The sequence below is a fragment of the Cyprinodon variegatus genome, unplaced genomic scaffold, assembly GCF_000732505.1.
Source record: "Cyprinodon variegatus isolate N-32 unplaced genomic scaffold, C_variegatus-1.0 Scaffold581, whole genome shotgun sequence".
Classification (NCBI taxonomy): domain Eukaryota; kingdom Metazoa; phylum Chordata; class Actinopteri; order Cyprinodontiformes; family Cyprinodontidae; genus Cyprinodon; species Cyprinodon variegatus.
The window spans coordinates 218-16350 of NW_015151034.1; the positions used below are offsets into that span (position 1 = coordinate 218).

Sequence of the window (16133 nt, forward strand, 5' to 3'; positions counted from 1 at the left end):
AAACAGTGGACTTAACAACAGTGGTTCTGTTTAAAATTGTTTAAATTTTTTTAAAAATAATCTTTATTAAACTCAAAGGAAAGTTGAAGATTTCACCTCTAGGCTAAAGCAATTTTGTATATATCTAAAATACAGGTCCTATTTTACGTCTTTCTTTTTTTTCTTTTTTTTTTTTTGAGTTCTTTAGTTGGAAACTGTAAATATTTACTAAGACAATGAAAAGACAAGCATGGTGCCAACAGACTTAACAACAGACTCCTCAGGTTTGGGACTGACTAAAGAACCAAATTTTGAAAAATCAAATACTAACACTATTTAGGGGTTGCCATGGTATCTAACTGATTACAGGGTGGGGGAAAAAAAAATTAAGCCAAGAAGTTGGAAGGAGTTCTGCATCAGAAACTTAAAAGCTGTTGAGTGGGAATATATATACAAATGATTTGCCATACCTGTTTGTAAGCTCACCAGGTGGAAGCTGATTGGCCGACAGGCTGGTGGGTTTTGCTGCATCTGACGTCATGCTCCCACAAGCAACGTGAAGAGTTAAAGAGAACAAACACAGATGAAGAACAGAGACTCGCTTTCATTTAAAAAATAATCCATCGCGGCTCTTTAACACAAAAAATCCGGAAATGTGAGAATCTGTTGAGAAACTGGAACTCTGCATTGTCTCTGTTTGGCTCTCAATTAAAGAATCGCGCCTTCCTGCATGTTAAAGCTGGCATACTCATTACAAACAGGTATGTGTCTGCTTATATAAACACACTGCATTTCTCAGTCTGTTCTTTTATTTGCAAGAATGAAAATTTTTACTACTTTGCTCAGAGATGTCATACTCATGTTCTTAAACCGTTATTATCATTAATAGATGTCATTTATTTCTGACTATAAGCATAAATATATGTCAAATCTCTAACTATATTCCCAGGGATTAATTGTTTTCCAAATAAATGTTGTTTTTTTAGGGAGCTGATTGGCTGCATGCCTGCATGCACGTGTGCTGACATGTGTTGGTTCATTTTGTAATTATCTATTGTTTCATTTAGTAATCATTTCCATTTAAAACTTGGGAACTTGAATATAAATGGATGTGGTAAATCTCCAGCCTGTGTTGTAAGATGAGACTGGGGCTGAGAACAAAAGGCTCAGTCTATAATATCTGCTGAGTGGACCAGTCCTGGTCATGTTAAACTGCAGACTGTAAACTAACCAGCATATTAAGCTCACAGTTTGGGCTCAAGTGTAAACTTACTGCTAAGTGCATTTAAAGCAACTCTTCCTCTTTTTTTTTTTCTCACAGAAGACAGCCTATTTTTAGACTGAGCTGCTCAGCATTCTGTAACAACCCTTCTAGGATCAGCAGAGATGAAGGTTATTTACAATAAACACCTCTCAGTACAGCTTTTTATAGTCTGACCTGGTGTTTGGAAGTCTGGGGCATATAAGAGACGAAGTGGGTGTGGAGAACCATGAATAGTCTCATATAGGGTGATCAGTTTTCAAAGTCAGATTCATCTTGTTTGTTTTAAACATTGAGACACCTACATTCAGTTTATTTTAGATCTCCTTACCCCACCCAAACATTTATTTCCTTACATATACCTCAATATTTACATTTGCTTTAAGAAGAAGCACTAACACTTCAGGGGAAAACAGTGCTTCAGTGATAAACATGCTGTTTTTAACATTTCAGCGGCTCAGTCTAGGTCTTGCTGTTCTCAATGTCATGGTGTAAATCTAGACAGGGACAGTTGTGATGAAACAATCGATGAAAGAGAGGCTGGTTTATCTTGGTCTGTTTGCTGGTGTTTGGTGTTGCTGAATGGAAAACAGTCGGATACCTTTTCCACACTAAAGGATGGGAATGTAAAGTAGCAATAAATGGCTCCCCATATGGTGACTTGCAAAAGTTTTCAAACCAGTGGAACGTGGTATTAATCTCCTTACAGTGAGGCACGGTGATGGCTGCATCATGTTCTTCCACTTCACAAATTCTACTGGTCTGTTATGAATGGATAGCTAGCAGCTAAACCGTTTTTTTTTTGTTTTGTTTTTTCTGTTTCCTATGTTATCTTCACATTTATTAATTACAGACCCGTCAGACCATGAACTACGTGGGTCAGCTTGCAGGCCAGGTGTTTGTCCAGGTCAAAGAGCTGTACCGAGGACTTAACCCTGCAACGCTTTCTGGCTGCATCGACGTCATCGTGGTGAGACAGCCGGATGGCTCCCTGCATTGCTCACCTTTCCATGTTCGCTTCGGCAAAATGGGAGTCCTCCGTTCCAGAGAGAAAGTGGTGAGGAGGCTTTAGGGGATTTATGGGGGGAGGTAATAGGGGATCTTTTTTTGTTCATGATTAGAAATTTACTTATTTATTTTTTTTTTAGGTGGACATTGAAATCAATGGAGAATCGGTGGATCTTCATATGAAGCTTGGCGATAACGGAGAGGCCTTTTTTGTGCAAGAAACCGAAAACGATCAGGTAATGACCAGAGAAATACGTTCTCCCTGCGGTTCTTTGGTTCCCGCAGAACCACCGCCTTCGCTCCAATAATAAACATAGCTGTTTACCGTTTCCAGAAGATTTTCTCTGCAGTTTAAATCAAAGCAGGCCAGGCTCCACTCAGCCCACATGTCATCACAAAGGCTCAAACAGTTATCTTCCTTACATTTCGTCACAGATCCAGAAGGATCACACTGTGTGCAGAGTTGGCACTGCAGGCTGGATTTTTTTTTCCTCTCCCTTTTTAAAAACAGCCTCCGTCTGTTCACCAGTGAGGGGGGGCTTATAAAGGGGGTATTTACTGTTTGAGCCATTTTACCTGTATTTCCGACAGTGTTGCAACCCTACATCTCATAACAGAAATATGCTTGTAGAATTTCCTGAATTTAGCATTCTGGATTTAAATGTATAATTTAAGTTGAAGAAATGCATATTTATAATTTGAATATATTAATTGTTTGCACCCTTTTTAGGAACATTAATAGCTCTACTTCAGTGTTTACAGAAGCTGTTTTGCATCTTCCACCACTACTTTGGATTTTCATGGTTTTGTTTTGCAAGTAAGCTTAAACAGTTTAGGCTCTTATGTTATTTTTTTTTTTTTAATGAATGGCACTTTTTAATATTTATTTTTGATCCTGGTAAAAGTGTGGCCAACCAGCAGTAATAAAAGGCTGGCTCTAACAGCGGATGTGGGTGATGTGTTTTCCCCAGACTGGTGTCAGATTCCCAGGCTTAAAGGAGCAAAGAGGAGAGAAGGAGGAGTTTAGAGCTTCTTAACCAACTTTTTTCACACAAGGGAGCAAAACATGAGGGAGTTTTTCTCTTCTTCCCCACATAGTTCTACACATTTATGGAAAAAAAAAAAAGAAAACAGCTTTTCCTAGAAAGTATTTTCTTTTCATGGAAGTGCAGCTTGTTGAAGAGTCTGAAAAACATCCTTTACAAAGCTGTGAAACATATTCTGTTTTGCATGTATTATAATTATTAACTCAGCAAATACATACATTTGAAACAAATAATGTAAAGTGCAAATTAGATCAACTATTTATTTTTGTGGTCATTGTTAAATACCTAGTTTATCATCTTTGTCAGAGAGCTTGATGATGCTTATCCAAACACAAATAATAATTAATACCGCAGTAATCAGTGTGGCAGAGTGAGTCATCTGCAATTAGTGGAATGGCTTTTTCCATCCACAACACAAAGAGAACCTTCAACTAATGCTGTGCCTCTTTTTATCTCTAGATTTCCTTCTGCATCACCATGTTTGTTTTGTCTGAAAAGTTCCACTGAATTGAAAAGCTCGCCCAGAGCTGCCCTCTAGTGGGTATAAGGCATACTTGTTAACTTACATTTATTGAAAGCAAGATTAAAGCATTATAAAAGCGTATCAATGTGTGTTCATATTTAAACTCCTTAATGCATTGCTTAACTGCTGCTTAAGTTATACAGTCCAGGACAATTACCGTAAATTAACATATTTCAAATGGGTGTTTATGGCAAGAACTTATAAAACAAACCTCTATAATTGTACATTTATCAATTATAAATATTCTTTTTCCTTTCTTTTGTTCTGTTTGCTTAAATTTCCCTTGGTAAACCAGTGGATAGACAGCTGAAATTGAACATGCTGAGTTTACCAGCAGGAATAATTGCCCCCAAACCCAAATCAATACTAGTTTTGAACAGGATTAAATCAGGCTAATCATACGCTTTGGGAATGGGCTTCATAAAACTTAGCATCATCATCCACTGCTTTTGATCTTTGGTGGACCTTGTTACAAGGCCAGGTCCTGTAGCAGTAAAAAAAAAAAAAAAACATTCCCCTCCTTTCCTTGAGTGTAATCCCACTTCTGACCTTAGTATCACATAGGGTGTGTAGATGTTTCTCTGTGGGCTTTCCATACCTAGAGACAGAAAGCATTAAGGTTAGGGGTTTTATTTATTTTAAAAGGGCTCAAAAGCTTTTTTTTTTTTCATGCTTCATTACTTTAAAGTCTGTGTCTTTAGGTAAGCCTATCTGTAACCTTTATCTTCTTCCTTGTGTTTATGATCTTAACAGGAAGTAGTTCCCTCCTATCTGGCTACCTCTCCCATCTTGTCAGACGCTGCCTTTTCAATGAGCTCCCCTCTGATGGGGAAGAGCACCGGACCTCCTATACAGACCCTGTGCCCCTTAGGGAGCAATGGCGAGAGCAGTGGGGCGATAAAAAAGAGGAGGAAAAGGAGGAGAAAGAGTCGGGCAGACAGCGCAAGGAGGGGAGAGAGTGGAGACTACTCGGCTGATGAAGACATGTTTTCAATAGACATCAGTTCTGATGAAGAGACGGAAATGGAGAGCGGCAGGTAGGAAGCAGCAGAGTGAAGGGAGAATGAGAGATGTGGCAAAGCATTTATCAGAAGAAGTGAGATTTAATATAATTAAATAATGGAGAAAAGAAGAGTTTTAGACAGAGCTATGGTGCAGGATGAGGAGAAGAACTGGCAGGCAAGAGTTCAGCGTTTAGCTGAACACAAGTAAACCTTTTAGTCATTTTAAATAATGCTTAATAATGAGTTTAAAAAGCACAGATGCATTTTTTAGCAACTGAAAACCGAACCTGGTTCCTAAACTGACTACATGACACAAGCTCAGGAATTCTGCTTCTCCTGCAGATCTTTATCAAGGGACGCGTTGAGAGAGGAAACAGGAGCAGTTTCAGGCAAATGTTCTTTCAAACAGGCTGGGATCCACACTCGTTCAGATGGAGACTGGAGCCCAATCCACAGGTAATTCTACCACCCTCCCATGATTTACTTGAAGCTGCAAAACTCGTATATCCAACTCTTTAGATTCTCTGATTTCTGATTTTAAGGACTGCGTTCAGTTCAAAGCTAGATTTAGTGTAACAATATGCTACTGCAAATTAAATTCTTTTCACATGTTTCCAAAATGCTTCCAAGATATTTGAAAGGGTCTGTAGTTTCATAAATAGATGTGTAATTAAATTTATCTCTTCCTCTCAGCCGGGACAACTCTCGCCCCACCTCTCCAAAGAGCGACTCAGAGCTGATCACCAATCTATCAGATGCACATAGTCAGAATCCAGCCATGCACTGGGCGTGGGGAGAGCTGCCTCAGGCTGCTGCGGTATGCAGACAAATCGGACGACTTTCTAATACTATAAAATGACTATTTTATGTTGCCTTGTTTATTGTTTAATACAAGTACGTCTCATTTCCACCTCTATAGCCTTCGTTTCTTTCACTGAAGGCTGCTGCGCCACGTCCTTATCCTGTATCCATTCCCATGTCCGAAAATACACATTTCCGAGCGATCCCTCATCAAGCACCATCAGACCAACCATGCTCTAAAATACAAGCTCCCAGTCTGCTGACTGAAGAGGAGACAGAAGTCAAAAAGGAAAAGGCGGTCAGAGTCAGGATGGAGTCTGAATCCATTAGGATGGAGGCCCAGATATCAGCTTCAGAGACGCAGATGACTGCATCTGGAGGGTCGGGAATGCAGAGGGTGACTGAAACAGAGGAAACAGTTGCTTGCACATCCACTAAAACAGATTCTCCGTCAAAGAAAAAAGGTAAAAGTGCGGCTCGTTCATAAAGGAGAAAGTATCTATAGTCTGCTCAGAATTTATCTTGACAGGCAAGCAGTGCTGTTTTATCCCTGTTTTAATCAGGATACCTCACTTTGGATGAAGAACCAGCTGTTTTGCTTAAACAAAGTTACTTAGGAACACTAAGCTTATCTACAACATTGAAGAAAGAAAAATCTCATAGATTTAATTCATAACCACGCCAAAGTAGCAAAGTGCATCATGAATACAAAGCCTTACATACCTATACAAATATTTAAGTTTCCCATTTTAACTTTAAGTCAACCAGACCCACACTGCTGTCTTCCTAAGCTCTTGATCTTCTGTTGAAGTATAAATGACAAAAACCTGATTTTATTCTGAACTTTCTGTAGACAAAAGGAGCCGCCATCTTGGTTCTGATGGAATTTACTTGGACGACATCACAGAGTTGGAGCCGGAGGTGGCTGCCCTATATTTCCCTAAAAGGTACAAAAACAGATACATGCACCCAGATCATGTGTAATAACAGTGTTTTAACACAACGGTCATTCTGAAGTAGCTTTGTAATCTAAACATTTCTGCTTGCAGTGAGAGCTCGTCCACCATGAGAAGTATCTCTGATCCGGGGCTTCACAGCACCAGTTTGTCCCCACAGTCTATGAGCTCAGGGGGAGACAGCGGTGTGGACAGCTACTGTGACCCCATGTCTGACCTGCCATCTATGGCCATCTCTCTGTGTGGGGGGCTCACTGACAACAAGGAGATTACTAAAGGTACGTTATCACAAGCGACAAAACTACTGCAACAGACACGTCCTATAAAGTGGTGCAGCTTTTAGAACCTGTTCTCCCTATCTGTTTTTATTTTTAGAGCAATTCTATGATAAAATCATCTCCTATCAACAGTTTGCTGAAAACCCTTCCATCATAGATGATCCAAACCTGGTGGTTAAAATCGGCACAAAGTAAGAAACTTAAATATGTTATACAAGAATTTGCAAAATGTGACTTAACCCTGACTGTGTAAATGAAAACATATATAGAGTATTTTCTAACTATCACTGTTTAAATGCATTACTTGATCCAATGAATAAATAACATGCTATCTGCTTCAGGTACTATAATTGGAGCACGGCGGCTCCACTCGTGCTCGCCATGCAAGCCTTTCAGAAACCTCTGCCAAAGGTAAAAGGTGATGGCACACACACATCCAGATACAAATGACTTAGAGCATTTAGAACGGATTGATTTATATCTTTCTGTGCTATGCTCTACAATTAGTCCAGACTCAATTTAACAATAAATATTCAGTCTAAAACATTCTCCTGAGAAATCAAATCAGTTAATATTAGTTAAGCTGGCTGGCTTGTAATACTAGTACACTGCAACAAAAAAAACCCTAATTAAGTGCATTTTCTCTTGAATTGAGCAGGTAAGTGTGACTTTTTGCCAGTGGAACAAGACAATTAACATTTAAAATAAGAAAGAAACAACTGCAGTCTCTTATATCAAGTGCATATTATCTTATTCTAAGGCTAAACATACTGATTTCAACTTATTTACCCTCTCAAATTAAGGGTAAAGTCACTAATTTTAAGAAATATTTTTCTCATTTTAAGATTATTTTATCAGTGTAGGTCTTTTCCAACACTGCTTTGTGGCTCTCAAGTTGATATATTTGGCAGCCATATACTGTTGGGTAAAATGAGCCAACTTAAACATGTCTTCCCCTCTGTTCTCTGCTCCTCCTGTTTCATCCTGTCTCTCCTCCTCCTTCCTCACATTAGTCCTCATGTCTCAGTTATTTACTTTCATCCTTGGAGTTCCTCCTCTGTTGTCTGACTGATATCGTCAGCTCCACCTCTGTATGTTTGAAGACTCTTCCCTCTCTGTTTTTATTTATTTTCACTCTCTCTCTCTCGTCTCACTGTTTGTTTGGTTTTTTTGGTTAAGGTGAAGGCTTATTTCTGATTCACCGTTTGTTGATTTATAATCAGCTTTTTTTAAGTTTCAGTTTTAATGTTGTGTTGTGGATCTCTGGGCTGTCCGTGTTCCTCCTCAGGCCACAGTGGAGAACATCATGAAGGAGAAAATGCCCAGGAAAGGAGGGAGGTGGTGGTTCTCCTGGCGAGGCAGAAATAACCAGAAATCAGTAAGCTCTTCTACTCTCCTCATTTCTAATAGAGCATTGTTTCAGGCCATTTGATTTTCAATGAGCATGAACGGTTTTGTTCAGGAGTCCGTCGCTGAATGTGGGGCGTGTGGTACTACTGAGCAAGTTGGAATAATGAAAAGCAGGTCAGTAAAAATTCTCCCCTAGAAAACATCCATCCATCTTAATACATTTGGAATATTACCCAAAAGTTCTTCTATTTTAGTAGCCCAGTTCAAAAAGTGAAAATTGCTTAATAATACACTCATTGCACACAGACTGATACATCATTTTACAATTTATTTATGTTATTATTGATTAAAACTGCAGAGCAACAGCTCTTTGCTGTAAGACATGACAGAAATAAATATGGGAAATCTATCAGTTTTTAACTAAACTACTAAAACAATAACTTCTCTACAGATCAATCTGTGCAATTTCAATCTTTTAATATATAATCTCTTTCATCAAAGGCTTAAAGAAGAGACATCATCTAGTGATGAAGATCACATTGCAACCATGCAAAGCTCTCCCATCATCCAATCAGAACCTGGGGTCTCTTCAAGGGGTGTGTCTTACAAGAAAACGCTCCGCCTCACATCAGAGCAGCTGGTGAGGATTAGTTTGTCTACAGCTTTCAGCAGAATCCTCCTCTCCGTTTAGCTGAAATGTGTGTTTAATTTCTTTCTTTCATTGTTTCCTCCTATCCATCCCATACATCCAGCTGTCACTTCAACTTCAGGACGGTCCTAATGATGTTGTGTTTAGTGTGACCACTCAGTACCAGGGAACCTGTCGCTGTCAGGGAACCATCTACCTCTGGAACTGGGATGACAAGATCATCATATCTGATATAGACGGAACCATTACCAGGTGTTGGAATCATTAACAAATTAAAAGTGCTTATTGAAAAGAAATGAAGCGTATTTGGAGTAAAAGCAAAGTGGAATAACAGTTTGCCCCATTAACACCCACATCTTTGGACAGTTGATTGTTTGACTTGATGTTGGGCTCTGATTTATGCAGTGTCTTTGCTAGTAAAATTCACCCTAAAACATGCTGTTGTTTGACAAGGTCTCTGCCCATTTCAGTTTAACTAACTGAAAAATGTCTCTCAACTTATTTCCAGGTCCGACACATTGGGTCACATCCTACCAACACTTGGGAAAGACTGGACTCACCAGGGAATCGCACAACTTTACCACAAAGTCAGCCAGTGAGCCCCTTTCTTTCTAACTAAATCCTTCATCTCTATATCAAGGGGAGTGGCTGCCTAGTGGTTAGGGAATTGCACTGGGAATCCAGAAGTTCTGAGTTAAAGCCCCACTCCCACAGACTGCCACTCTGGGTCCCTGAGCAAGACCCTTAACCCCACACTGCTCCCCGGGTGCCGCACAATGGCAGCCCACTGCTCCGCAAGGAGATGGGTTCAATGCAGAGAGTTCATTTCATTGTTCTCTACTTGTGACAGTGGAATGACAATAAAAAAAACTGAAAAAATTACATGGCTTTATTTAAATGTACATAGTTATGATATTAATTGATTCATAGTTTATTATATATGCAAAAATTTATAGATAGAAATTGTTAAGACACCAGGAAAATCTAAAATAAATGTAATTATTGTAAACTGTTTGTAAAAAAAAAAAAAAAAATGATGTAAACAGGAAGGTTTTAGAAGAAATATCTCCCTAAAAATGTTTATATAAAAAATAAAGAATAGCTCCACTGTTTAAAACATGAGTTTTTAAAGCAAATGTTTGGTAAAGGTAATACATAGAAATGTTTTCCAGTTTAAGCAAAGTTGAGGATGTTAAAATACTTTATATTTACTCTATAAATACACTTTATATATGTATATTTATAATTCAGTATATGTATAATTTACTTTTGATAAAACAAAGTAAAGGCATTCTTTTTAAAGCTAAACCTAAACCTGCTAGCTGGCACACTGGGATTAATGGGTCCAGAAATGATTGATTTTAACATAAAGCACCCAAATTTGTGTTAAAATGAGTTAGATTTTTTTTCTTTCTTTCATTTATAATTTTTTTCTTTCATTTATAATCAAACAATTTTAATTATAAATGATTTATGGACAGTTTACTGGCAGAGGACATAGGAATTTAATTTGGAAGTGTCTGACAATACCATGCACTCTGGAAGAGAGGCGTGCCAATGCAGTTGACTGCATTTTTACCTGAAAACACTTAATAAATGCAAAGTTTAAAACATTGGCTTCCACAGGAAAAATAGTCTTTCATTTAAACACTACATGGAATGATTTAAAATTTCCATATATAAGCAGTTTTTATCGGTTGCTAATTTGTTCGTCTTTCTATCAGAAATGGCTACAAGTTCCTATATTGTTCAGCCCGAGCGATCGGCATGGCAGATATGACCAGAGGTTACCTCAGCTGGGTCAATGAGAGAGGCACCATGCTACCAATGGGCCCCGTCCTCCTCAGCCCAAGCAGCCTTTTTTCTGCCCTGCATAGGTAATTTTCCAACATCTTAACCTTATGCATTTGTCTGCACTTATTCAACATGTTCTCAGTGAGATTTTTATTTCTGGATAGGGAGGTGATTGAAAAGAAACCTGAGAAGTTCAAAGTGGAGTGTCTCACAGATATCAGAAACCTCTTCCATCCAAACAAGGAGCCTTTTTACGCAGCTTTTGGAAACAGACCTACGGTATGCAGTCACATATTTTAGATTTTTGTTTTGTGTAACATTTTGCTCTAAAGAAGCTGCTCAGGGTGAATATATTTCTTTTTTTTTATTATTTGTAGGATGTGTATTCTTATAAAGAAGTTGGAGTACCGTTAAACCGGATTTTCACTGTCAACCCTAAAGGGGAGCTAGTGCAGGAACATGCAAAGACCAACATTTCCTCGTAAGTAAATATGGGTTTTTGCACTGAAACCTTTCATCTATAATCATTTGCATTCATCTCAGTTCTGCCGCCTCTTTCTAACCCCTTTTCCAGCTATGTACGTCTTGGTGAGGTTGTAGACCACGTGTTCCCGTTAAAGATGCGTTCCTGCTCCTCTGACTTCCCCTGCTCCGACACCTACAGCCACTTCACATACTGGAGGGAGCAGCTCCCCAGTGTGGAGCAGGAGGAAACAACATCTCTGCAGACTTCCAGCTCCACCGACTGATTCCCACCTCAGCTTTATCGGCAAACAGAATGACTGTTACGGAGCAATGATTTGGGCAGTGAAAGCTGTACATTCTTATCAAAGTTGAAGTATTTTATGCACTTTCAAAGTAAACTGAGAAGTAGATTATTCTTTGAAGTCTTAAGGACAAAAGGGGAACTTCTATGCGCTCACTTGGATGTTTATATTTAGAATGAATTATTATAATCTATCCTGGCAGCTTAGTGGAGTTATTATTATTTGAGTTGATTAATGTTATCTCAGATGTTAGACTTTCTATTTATGATAAAAAAATGCACTGTGAGAGCTCACAATCCAGCCATGCAAGGACTTCAAACATGTGCCAAAGGTTGACTGTGATATCTGCTGTTGATGGTTGCACACCTGCCTTGCAAAAAAAAAATATTCTGATAGCATGCATAAACAATCTTCTATGTAGCTTTAAATATACTAAATAGGAAAGCACGACACCATTAGCTGTAGCCATTAATCCCTCTAATGTTTATCTGTGAGATTATTGAATGTTTATCTTTTTATCCAAACCAGTGTGCATGTGCTGAGACATGTTTTATATTTCAGTTGTCAATGGGATAATGATGTAGACTACCTGACTGATGCCATTTCAAACACATTACAGTTTGAATGTTTGTGGGTTGGGATATTACTATCAAACAACACCACAGACAGTATGATTTTACATCTGGGGAGTGTTGGCCTAGTGTGTTAGAGCAGTGCGCTTGTGCTCTGAGAAGCTTGCAAATACCCGGTTCGATCCCCACAGCCTCCACTCTGGGTTCCTGAGCAAGACTCTTAACCCCACACTGCTCCTCAGGTGCCGCACAATGGCAGCCCACTGCTCCTCAAGGGGATGGGTTAAATAGAGAGCGAATTTCCCCATTGTGGGAAAATAGAGGGATTAATATTACATAAATGCTGGAACCATTGTTATAGCAGACAAGAATGTGAATAAATTGGTTTCACACATTAAGCTCACAGTATTGTTTGATAGACCGGTAGCTCTGTAATAAATACTGTTATTCTTTCTATGAAAGAGTGAATACATGTTCTCATGCTAATTATTTACCTCAACTGTGAAGCGTTTCCCTCTCGGCCTCACTGACCAGTTTATTATCAAAGTGGTCTCATTAAATAAATTATATAATTGTTACTGGGAATGTGTTTGTTGTTTTTTTTTTACCATTAATTTAAGGTGATCTTTTACTTATCTGCAGGACACATTTGTGTTAAATTGTATTTCTTTTGAAGAATTTTGTTTGCTGTTTTTGCACATTGGATGTTTCATGCATGATTACTTAAGTGAAAAATACACACAATCTAAAATGGGACATTTCATTCTAACCATCTCTTGTGGACGTTTTCCAAATGGAAAATCCCTGCAGGGGTCGCGAGGGGTGCTGGTGCCTATCGCCAGCTGTCAACAGGCAAGAGGCGGGGTACACCCTGGACTGGTCTATGGCAGTGAAACTAAGAGACACACAGGACAATCAACCATTCACGCACACACTCACACCTTTATTTTTACATTATTAAAAAAAATAAAAATAATAATTTTTCTTGCATAGTTGTTTATGCTGTGGCTCTGACGCCTGGCCAACCATCCGTTTGGAGGAAGGCTATCCGCCCTCTAGTCTAATTACTGCAGTCAAAGCATCAGGAAGCTTTTAAGACTGGGACCAAAATTTTGAGCCCCCCGCTCGCACCAGGAAAAATGACGTGTAATACTACTGGACGTGGAAAGATATGATGGAATAATTTAGTCAGGTATACAGAAGGTTCAATTATGCATCAATAATAAGTGGGTGAATAAACATCTGTATAACACTTATTTTCCCTGTGTATATACATACTAGCTTACATTAATATAACAAACGTGTAACTGCTCTTCTACCTGCCTTTGTAATTGAGCTTGATTGGGGTCATAAAATCCAGCAGAGGTCATCAAAGTTAATGTGAGAAGCATCACCTGCCCTGACCTCCATCTGAACTACAGCAGGAGCCTCTTGGTGGGGGGTTCTCCGACCTCTTCAGATGGATCTGTTCTCCCAGCCAGTCCTCCAAAGATTTACCCCCAGAGTTTCTGGGGCAGAAAGTGGCACTGCCAAAGCGTGACAGCATCTTAGCATCCCTGTCTTCAGGGACAGAGGGAAGCCTTCTGGGTCCTGAATACAGCCGATGTGTCTGTGCTCGTCTCTCCACACCTGCTGGATGCGCTCATGTTCCAGCAGTGGTGCTCCCAGAGTGTCCCTCCCCTTCTCACTGTCCATCTAATCTATTAGGGCCTTTATCCTTCTTGACGTCTCCTCCACCCCTCTTGTCCTCTTCCCTCAATGCAGAGCTAACTCCTTCCTGCTGATCACTTCATCCAGGGCCTTCTCAAAGACTGGATCAACTCCTCTGGCCAGAAGCTCCCCCTGTTTATCCAGCCGAAGAGCAGCAGCATCTTCTGGGTCCAACTCAAAAATGCACCTGGAATGTTTATTTTGAGAACATGCTCTGCTATATAAAGAAAAAAGAAATGTTACCTTAACTTGCAATTGAGGTAAACAGATATAATTCCATTGTATTTTGCTTTTTTTGAACTAAAATACAAATTTCCCCAATTCAATCTTTTCTACTGACCTCAAAAATGACTACTAATATATACAAGCAGGGTGACTGTTTACCTCGACATCCGAGCAATGAAGGTACTGTAGGGCTGATGAGCCTCAGTGACGACTCCTGCTGCAAAAAATGGCACATGAAGTGCCAGATGTCCATTCCACATCTAAATGGACATCCACATCTGTCCATTCCACATCTGAGCTCATTCCACTCTGAAAACATGGCCCTGACCTGCGACTAACTGTGAGCATGTGGGCTGCAGCAGTCCCGGTTCACATACATGATGACAGGCGGTGCCACTCCTGCCTCTCAGTACCTCCTCATGAGAAATGCTGCCATGGGCCAAAGTCCATGCCCCTCTGCGGCGGTCAGCACTGACACCAGAACCTGTCCATGCTCATTGTCCACATTTGTACACCAGCTGGCAGTGTTGGCAGCTGCACCAGCCAGTTTTTTGGTAAGCTAAGAAAAACCAACATAGTTAATAAGACTAAAAATAAAAACACAGAGGATAGTTTTTTTTTTTTTTACCTTTTTGGTGAACTCCATCTTGAGGACAGAGCCAAATACTCAAGTTATTTTTGGCCTTGACCTCAGGTAGCCATGACAGGATGTCCCTAGCATACAGAGACAGAAGCCACTTGGGTTTAGGAAGGGGCGAGAGCGGTGGGGGGGCAGAGAACACTTGAGGCTCAATGATGGTGGAGTCAACGAAGGGCAGTTAGGTACTCCAGGGTGCAGCGTGTAAAGTTTCATGACACTGTTGCGCTGGGTTCTCTCCCGCATCATGATGACCACACGGTAGTCACACGAATACAGACAGCAGAATGATTCACTTTATTGACATTAAGGTAAAACCTGACATTTTATGCTGTTTAGTATAAAAAAAGGACCAATATAGGACATTTCTGTTATCATGGTTATATAATACCTGTTTGTCAGAATGACAGGGAATTTTCTGTGGTGTCCAATGTCCAGCTGTCCCAGGATGTCCTCAGACCAGGCTGGATACTTCTTCTTGCACCATTTGCACTCTAGATACTCTGTGGCCATCTCATACCACCCATCTACGTCCAGTACCTTACGCACAGTGCGGTAGAGGCCAGCAGCTTTCAGCTTGTGGTTACCGCAGGCTGGCTGGACACAGACCAGGGGAATGGACCACAGCTTTAACGGCATCCAGAGGAACAGAGAGCGGCAGAAGATGTCAGGAGAAATGTAGCTCTGCATTTATTCCATCCCCTTGGGAATCAGTGGGCTGCCATTCTGGGGCACCTGGGGAGCAGTGTGGGATTAAGGGTCTTGCTCAGATAGCCAGAGTGGCAGTCCGTAGGAGCATGGCTCAAACTCAGAACCTTCAGGATCCCAAGCCCTATGCCCTAACCACTAGGCCACCACTCTCCAAACTCCTGAAATTACAGTTTATTATGATTGTATGTGTAACTGCCATCAGTCAACTCATTTAAATATTTTATTATTGTTAAAACAAGAGTTCATACAGACTAGCATCAAAATTAAATGTTCAATAATAAATAACTTTTAGTAAATTTATGCTTATGTACATCGGTTAAAAAGCACATTAAAATGTATGGAGGAACCTATGTTTTTGTTCCGCATGTCACATTGTTGCACATGACAATTTTTTTGCATCACTGGGACTGTTTTCCAGGAAGTATTAGCAGGAAACGTTAAGATTTTTTTTGTGGAAGCTATATAAATAATTTTTATTCCTCTGGAGTTTACGCGGCCAATGAGGTACGACTTTGTTTTACTTGCATTTATTTGTGTAAACCTTTATATTTTTTTTGAGCTAATTTGGGTTTCTGTTTCCCTTCTTAGTTCTGACGGCATTTTTTGGGGCTTTGTAAGACATGTCCACAATGAATAGCTGTTAAAACCAAAAGGACGACGTTGAGCCTTGATTATCTCAAGAGGAGTAACAGCATGAACATGAAAGAAATAATAAAAAAAGTAGTATTATCAAAATCTTACATTTAAGTAGTAAAATGTGTAGTTTTGATTTGAATTTGTGATCTTGTTTTTTCACTTTTTAATCCGTTTGATTTGAAACAATACTATGTGTGCACATTTCCTCTGGTATGCTCATATGAGG

General features: G+C 39.7%; 1 protein-coding gene across 1 annotated transcript; it reads left to right on the forward strand.

The window, feature by feature from the left end:
- The first annotated feature begins 548 nt into the window (after nt 1-548).
- lpin1 (lipin 1) lies at nt 549-12734 on the forward strand. The gene is made up of 20 exons (XM_015392234.1): nt 549-740; nt 2094-2297; nt 2389-2484; nt 4571-4854; nt 5164-5277; nt 5515-5638; nt 5741-6086; nt 6476-6569; nt 6672-6856; nt 6954-7047; nt 7198-7267; nt 8145-8234; nt 8319-8380; nt 8708-8846; nt 8959-9107; nt 9364-9450; nt 10580-10732; nt 10814-10928; nt 11027-11130; nt 11224-12734. The coding sequence occupies exons 2-20, from the start codon at nt 2106-2108 to the stop codon at nt 11396-11398; spliced, it is 2673 nt and encodes an 890-aa protein (XP_015247720.1). The 5' UTR covers nt 549-740; nt 2094-2105; the 3' UTR covers nt 11399-12734.
- The last annotated feature ends 3399 nt before the right edge of the window (nt 12735-16133 follow it).

Excerpts from the sequence above, each read along its gene's own strand:
- lpin1 (XM_015392234.1), top strand. The coding sequence starts at position 2,106 with ATGAACTACGTGGGTCAGCTTGCAGGCCAGGTGTTTGTCCAGGTCAAA. Across the intron at positions 6,570-6,671 it reads GCCCTATATTTCCCTAAAAG|TGAGAGCTCGTCCACCATGA; the intron begins GTACAAAAACAG and ends TTCTGCTTGCAG. Across the intron at positions 8,847-8,958 it reads GCCTCACATCAGAGCAGCTG|CTGTCACTTCAACTTCAGGA; the intron begins GTGAGGATTAGT and ends CCATACATCCAG.